The sequence below is a fragment of the Delphinapterus leucas genome, chromosome 20, assembly GCF_059928025.1.
Source record: "Delphinapterus leucas isolate spDelLeu-1000000601 "Yukka" chromosome 20, BTC_Dleu_Yukka2, whole genome shotgun sequence".
Taxonomy (NCBI): domain Eukaryota; kingdom Metazoa; phylum Chordata; class Mammalia; order Artiodactyla; family Monodontidae; genus Delphinapterus; species Delphinapterus leucas.
Genome location: NC_143148.1, coordinates 16,687,025 through 16,694,158, shown reverse-complemented (window position 1 = coordinate 16,694,158; position 7,134 = coordinate 16,687,025). Strand labels below are relative to the sequence as shown.

Genomic DNA, 7,134 nt, shown 5'->3' with positions numbered 1-7,134 from the left:
CCACAGCCGCAACCCCTCCGTTTCCCCGAATCTCCATCCCACCCCCAGCTCCACCCCACCTCTCAGGTTCCGCCCCGGGTGTGCGGGTGGGGTGCCGAGAGCCCCCAGCCTGGGGTCTCACTGGAGCCGAGGACCCCTTTCCCGCTACCAGGGGAGCGGGTCGGGCCTGTGCCCAAGCCTCTAGCTGCCATGGCGGTGTCGTGTTTTAATCAAGTCTGTGTTTTTCTCCTGTCTTTCCCCCTCCCCGGTCCACTTCTCTGTCTCTCTCCTTAGAGCCTCTGTCTGTTTCTCTTCCTCTCTCTTGCTCTCTCCGTGCTCTGGCGTCCCAGCCGCCCCTCTCCATCTCTGTCTCGCTCTTCCTGCCCCAGCGCCCCGTCCCTCCCTCTCTAATTCTCCCTCTCGCGTCTCTCTCCCTGTGGCCTCGCTCTGTCCCCGCCGTCCCTCCCTCGCCTTGGCCAGCTCCCCGTGGGTCTCCCTCTCGCTCTCACCTCCTCCTCTCCCGCCTCCCTGCGGCCCCTCTCTCCCTCCAGGTATCTGACTCTCTCCATCTAGGCCCCGCCGCCCCTCCCCGCCTCGGCCGGTCCCTCCCCTCCCCCCTCCCTCCCGCGGGCGGGGGGCGGTGCTGTGACGCGACGGGGCGGGGGCAGGAACGGGGAGCTGACGCTGCGGCTACCTCCCGCGGCCCCGGCCTTTTGTGCGGGCGGCGGGCTGCGGGCGGTGGGCTGCGGGCGGCGGGGTCGGGTGCGGGCGGCGGCCGAAGAAGGCGAGGCGGCTGCCCAGCGGGGACGCTCAGCCGGGCCCGGCCCTGCCCTGCGGCTGGGCGCGCCCACCGCTCCGCATCCATGTTCGAGTGAGGACCGCGGCGGGGGCGGGGGAGGTTCGGGAGAAGGTCGGGGGGGAGGGGGCTCCGCGGGCTCGGCTAGGAGTGGCGCGGCAGCGGCCGAGATCCGGGAGCTTGTGTACCGGGGGCCGGCCAGGGAGAGGGGAGGGAGGCGTTGGGGGCCCATGGGTGCGCTCGGGGATGGGCCCTGACGGCGGGGAGGCCCCCGGGGCCGGTTCGTTGGCTTGGCGGGGCTTTGGCTGGGGGACCCGGCCTTCCGGGAGCGCCCGGGCCTCCTTCGCCTCTGCCTGGGAGGCGAGGGGTGTGCGCGAGGCTGACCCAGGTCTTCGGGCCTGCGGTCGAGGCAGGACGCAGACGAGCCCCCTCCGGCCGGGCCCCGAGGTCACGGAGCCCGGGGCAAGCCCGGGAGCAGCCTCTCCGGGTCTGGGCCCCCTCCCGCCGTTGTGATCTGTTGCTGGGCCCGGGGCTGCTCGGATGGGGGCTGTTGCGTGGCTGGTCGGCCGACCGCGTGCGTGAGATCCTCTGGGGTCGTGGGCACGGAATTGACCTACTCTCTGTCTGGGCCCAGAGTATTTTAGATTTTGCATTGTAGGTGTCTTGGAAGTGTGTATGCGTGTTTGTGTTCCTAGTGTGCAGGCAGCTGTGATCCTCTTTGGCTCCGTGTGTGTGTGTGATTTACCTCGAATTCCATCTGTGGCTCCATGTGTTTCTGTAAGCTTCCTGCGTGTGTCTGATTGTGACTGTAGTGTGGGTCTGGGGCTTTGTGTGTGTGGCTGTGACCTTCCGTGGTTGTGTAATGTATCTCATCCCGTCAGACCTATGCATGTCTGATTGTGACTTTGGAGTGTGTGTACATGTGTCTAAGTCTCCTAGTGTGCAGGCAGCTGTGATCCTCCTTGGCTGTGTGCGTGTGTGTGAATTTAGCTGGGATACCATCTGTGGCTCCATGTGTTTCTGTAAGCTGCCTGTGTGTTCAGTTGTGACTTTGTAGTGTGTGTGTGCATGTGTCAGGGGCTCTTTGTTTGCTGCTATGACCCTTTGCCTCTGTGTGCTTATAATTTGCCTCTGAACCTGTTAGCTCTGTGTGCAAATGTAAGTCACCTGTGTGTGTGCATGTGTGACATTATTGTGTGTCTGGGGTCGTTGAGTATGACTGAAACCCTCTGGGGTTGTACCTTTTATCTATTTCTGGTTCCATCTTTGTGTGAAAGTTCCTGTGTGTGTCGCTTCGTGACATTGTTGTACGTGCCTGGGCTTCCATGTGAGCAGCTGGGACCCTCTGGGGCTTTGTGTGAGTGAGAGACCCCTTGTGGCTCACAGTGAGCCTGGGACCCTCCCTCCTGAGACCTTGGCTGTACCCTTGACTCTCCGGAGCAATAATCGTAACTGATGCTGTTCCGCTGTTACAGTTTATAAAGCATGTCCCATGCATGATTTCAGTACCTGGCCACTGTGTTGTCGAGATGTGTCCACGACCTCCCGGGGCTGCATTTTTCCCAAGTCCTTCATGGCTGTGTGAGTGTCAGGGCTCTCTTGTCAGTCAGCAACAGCAGCTGACATGTCCATCCCTTGCCACGTAAGAGCAGGTCTTTGCTCTGGCATCCCCTCCAGATGGGGAATGCCATGAGAGCTGAGCTGACCCTAGACTTCATTTACCTGGGTTGTGCACATGTTAGCTGGGGTCCCCTGTGACTGTTCTTTCACTGTGTGGCTCTCTCTGTAACTGTGGGAATGTTACTTGCTTTCAAGTCTCCTCTGAGACTTTCTTGTGCCGGTATGTGTGAATGTACCTGGGACTTTGCATGGTTTTCTGTTTCTGTGACCCTCTGCAGCTGCGTGTGTGTTGTGCATGCATGCACGCGCATGTGTGTGTAACTTCTGGGACTTTGTGTGTGGCTGTGGCGTCCTTGTGTGATTGTGCTGAGACTCTGTGGCTTTGTGTGTGACTGTAATATACCTGTGATACTATTGCAGGGTGTATGGGGGGTGAGGGGTAGGGGAGGCTTCTTACAACTGTGGGGAACTGCAGTTTGCCTGTGACAGTGGCTGTGTGTGAGCCACGTCGAGGTTCCCTTTTGTGCACACCTGTGTAGGCCTCTGCCCCTCTCTGACCGGAGGGAGTTGTTGACCTCTTTAGGCCCGGGAAACCGGAGGTGAGGTGTCTGCAGTGACAAAACCCCATTCTCTTCCAAGTCCCTGAGCCATGTCACCGTGTCGGGCTCCTCCCTTCCCTCTGCTGCAGCCTGCCTGGTTGGGCAGCCTCCGGGCTGTCAGGCTTGAGCACTTCCTCTTTGTCCTGCCAAGGAGCGAGATCTGGGGGCGCAGGCTGGGCCCTGTCTGTGTGTGTCGGACTGGTCTGCAGGTGCCTTCCCTAGACCTGAGGCTGCAGGAGGGTAGGATAGGTGGAGGAGGGGTCTGCATTTCGGACTAGAGAGGCAGGAAGATGAGGCAGGGGAGGAATGTGGTCACCCCTCCTTTAAACCCTTCCCGAGCTCACCAGGGCCGTCAGGGTGAAGCCCGAACACCTGCTCAGGGCCCAGAGGGCCTGCAGGTGGGCCTGTGGCCTCCTGTCCTCCTTCCCCAGCCCCGCTGGCCACCTCCCTCCTCCTCAGACCTGCCAAACTCAGTCCTGTGCCAGAACTCACCGTTCCTGCCCCTAAAACAGTCTTCCCCGGCCCTTTGCCAGATCTGCTCCTTGTCCTTTGGGCTCAGCTCAAGTGGTCCCTGCATACCAACCCACTTAGCCCTCCTTATCTCCGTGGTCCTCAAACTTGAACATGCATTAGAGTCTCCTGGACCCCACCCACACTTCCTGATTCAGGAGGTCTGAGGTAGGTTCCAGACTCTGCATTTCTGACAGCTTCCAGGCACTGCTGGCGCTGCCCCTGTGCGCAGCGCTGCCTCACAGCACTGACCAGTGTCTGAGATCATCATCCTTATTTACATGATCTCTTACTGATCGTCTCTGTTCCCCCATCAGAATGTCAGGTCCCTGCGGGCAGCTGTTGGGTCTGTCTTGCCCACTTCTGTGTCCCCAGTGCCCGGTGCAGGGCCGGTGCTCCGTGTGCACTTAGGGGTGACTGACTGGGGTTGGCGTCCGTTTGGGCTCCAAATACCAGGCTGAGGTGTTTGTGCAGGGCTCAGCGTGGCACCTCGGCAGCAAGTGCTCTGGGGTGGCGGCAGGGCTGCGTGTTCCATCTTAGCCTGACAGTCCCTACTCAGCCAGAGCACCTTCCAGGTGGTGGGCTCTATGTATGTACGTCCTATAGACAACCCTGGGAGGTGGATACTGCTGTTATCCCCATTATGCTCAAGAAGAAACTGAGGCACAGAAAGGTTCAGGCACTTGCCCAAGGTCACAGGGAAGTGGTCCAGCTGAGATCTGCAGCAGCCTCAGCCTGCGGAGGGTTGGGCCAGTGGTACACTTGGTGGAATCCAAGTTTGGAGGGTGGGGGGCATGGGGTGGGGTCAATCACTCGTTCAGTCTACAGGGGCAAAAGCTTGCGGAGCACCTGCTGTGCGCCAGGCCTCATTCTAGGCAATGGGGTGCAGCTGGGAACAAAACCCCCTTCCCCTGTGAAGTGCACCTCCTGGTGTGGGAGGATTTGAAACGCGAGGGAGAGAGAAGAGGGAGGGGGCTCGGGGGCTCGGGAGAGGGGATGTGGTTTACATGGAGGGGCGAGGGAAGGTATCTTGGAGAACTGGCCCCTGAGCAGAGGCGGTAAGGACCTTGCCTTCATCTGGAGTCGAATGCAGGGGGAGAGGACTAAGCCAGGAGGTCCCTGACCTGAGCAGCGAGGAGGCTACTGCGATGTCCAGGAGCGGGGAGCATGGAGGCTGGGTCAGGCCGCTGGAGCAGGGGGAGGTGGGCCAAATAGAAATAATGGAGATAGATTTTAGAGCTGGACCATGTGGGACTTGCTAATAGAGTAAAAATGAGGGGTGAGTAGGAAAGAAGGAGACGCTTAGGTTTTTAGCTCAAGCCACTGAGTGGAAAGTGGTTGTTCAATAAATATTTATTGTTATGAAAGAATTAATAATTTTAAGACCAGCAGGCATTACTGAGAGCTCACTATGTGCCAGGCTCTGTTAGAAGCCCTTTACATGTACTGATTTGTTTAACCCTCCAGACAACTAGAAGAGGACATGCATTTCTCACCCTTGGATTACAGATGAACTGATCGAGGCCTGGGGAGCTAGGGGGCCTGCTCTGGGTCACATGGCTAGGAAGTGGAGCAGGGTGGGTAGGTGGGGATCAATGGGCTGATGGGTGGGCCCCCCCACCCCCCCCCACCCCCCCCCACGCCGGCCTGTCCCCCCACCCCAGCCCGTTTTCCCCCACAATGCCCCTCTTCCTGTTCCCCCAGCACCACCCCGCACTCTGGCCGGAGCACGCCAAGCAGCTCCCCATCTCTCCGTAAGCGGCTTCAGCTCTTGCCGCCAAGCCGACCCCCACCTGAGCCGGAACCGGGTACCATGGTGGAGAAGGGGTCAGATAGCTCCTCAGAGAAGGGTGGGGTGCCTGGGACACCCAGCACCCAGAGCCTGGGCAGCCGGAACTTCATCCGCAACAGCAAGGTCAGTTGGTGCAAGCCCAGGTGGGGTAGGGGGAGCGGTGGGGGGAGGGGTGGGAGGGCAGGGGCATCCCGAGGCTCATTCTGACTCCATTCCTTTCTCTTACAGAAGATGCAGAGCTGGTACAGTGTAAGTATCGGGGCAGGGGGCCTTGCTGGAAGGATGAGAGGGAGGGGGACAGGTGCTGGGCCAGGGGCCCCTGGCTGCAGTAGTCATGGAGTGGGTGCTGGGGTCAGCAGACCTGGGGATCACATCCTATGCTGCTACTTACATGCTCTGTGACCTTGAGTGAGTTGCTTAACCTCTCTGGGTTTCTCTCTCCTTGAGAAACAGTTCTGACCTTACTAGACTGAAGGGAGCATTCACTGAGAGTCAGTGGTACTGGTGGGTACGTGGTACAGGACCTGGCTTAGGTAGCAATCAGTAAATGGCTCTCGTTATGGTTACTCTTGTGTTAACAGGCAGTAGGAGCCAGAGGTGAGCTAGACACTGAAGCCCCACAGAGGCTCCTCCCAGGCTGAGGAGACTGAGGGGTGCTGGGAGCTTTGGGGGACAGAATTAGGGGTGTGGCCCCCTGTCCTGGTTCTCACCTCCCAAACTTCCCCCAGATGCTGAGCCCCACGTACAAGCAGCGGAATGAGGACTTCCGTAAACTGTTCAGCAAGCTCCCTGAAGCCGAACGCCTCATTGTGGGTGAGTCCCTGCCAGCCAGACCCGGGGCTCCCAACTCTGACCTCCTGACCCTCCCGCATGTGCCAGCCCAGCGGCCAGGACAGCCGTGTGACTCGGGTGTCTGCCCGTCTCTCCCCTCGGCCGCCTCAGATTACTCCTGTGCCTTGCAGCGCGAGATCCTCCTCCAGGGCCGCCTCTATCTCTCCGAGAACTGGATCTGCTTCTACAGCAACATCTTCCGCTGGGAGACAACAGTGAGCTGACCGACCTGGGACGAGGAGGGGCCCCAGGGCGGGCAGGGCCCTGGCCCCTTCTGACTTGTCTTTTGTCCTCAGATTTCCATCCAGTTGAAGGAAGTGACGTGTCTGAAGAAGGAAAAGACGGCCAAGTTGATCCCCAATGCCATCCAGATCTGCACGGAGAATGAGAAGGTTAGCGAGAGGACCAGCAGACAGGGGCCCCGGGGTCCCCGATCTTCACCGGCTCCTCTCTCCTGCCCACCACCCAGAGCCCTGTTGACTCAGCACCCAGCTTCTCTCATCTTCCCTTTCTCTTTACTCTCCCGGCCCCAGCATGGGCTCCTGTAGTCTCTGACCCGGACTCCTGCACCTGCTCCTGTCTCAGGCCCTGCAGTCTGTCCCCTGACATAGCTGTTCAGGGATAGTATTAACAGAAAAATTCTATCAGCTCAGAGGGCTCCTCCACCGGGAAGCCTTCCCTGATGCTCCATGTATCATGATTGTTGCCTCAGGGTCCATCCAAGAGGGCTGCCTCACACCAGTGGCCCAGACGGGACTGGAGAAGGAAATGGGGCGGGAAGACTTCAAGCAGACTTCCCTTTGTGTTTTCTTGGCCAAAAGGGGATCCGTTGGCCACCCACTGTGGGCACAGGAGACTGGGAATGTGCCTTGGGCTTCCCCCAAGCAGCCCAGCCAGTTTGGGCTGTGAGCTCTGGACTGTGAGCCCGGGGGCCAGGGCCGGGGGCCATCTCCTTATCGTGGTGACTCCAGGGTCATCCAGTGCTGGGCTGGGCACAGGACAGATAT

The 7,134-nt window shown here is 59.6% G+C and overlaps 1 protein-coding gene across 4 annotated transcripts in view; it reads left to right on the top strand.

Annotated features, from left to right (window-relative positions):
- Nucleotides 1-649: 649 nt before the first annotated feature.
- The window catches only part of GRAMD1A (GRAM domain containing 1A), an 18,928-nt gene continuing 12,443 nt past the window's right edge, over nt 650-7,134 (top strand). Inside the window, exons 1-7 of one of the 4 annotated variants that reach the window (XM_022586251.3) lie at nt 650-850; nt 4,972-5,081; nt 5,209-5,419; nt 5,525-5,545; nt 6,025-6,109; nt 6,239-6,342; nt 6,424-6,519. In XM_022586251.3, the coding sequence (XP_022441959.1) occupies nt 5,318-5,419; nt 5,525-5,545; nt 6,025-6,109; nt 6,239-6,342; nt 6,424-6,519 (408 nt within the window). In that variant the 5' untranslated portion in view covers nt 650-850; nt 4,972-5,081; nt 5,209-5,317. Of the gene's footprint in view, nt 851-4,971; nt 5,086-5,208; nt 5,420-5,524; nt 5,546-6,024; nt 6,110-6,238; nt 6,343-6,423; nt 6,520-7,134 lie in introns of those variants that run through there. The other 3 variants (XM_022586250.3, XM_022586249.2, XM_022586252.2) reach the window with 3 other exon arrangements.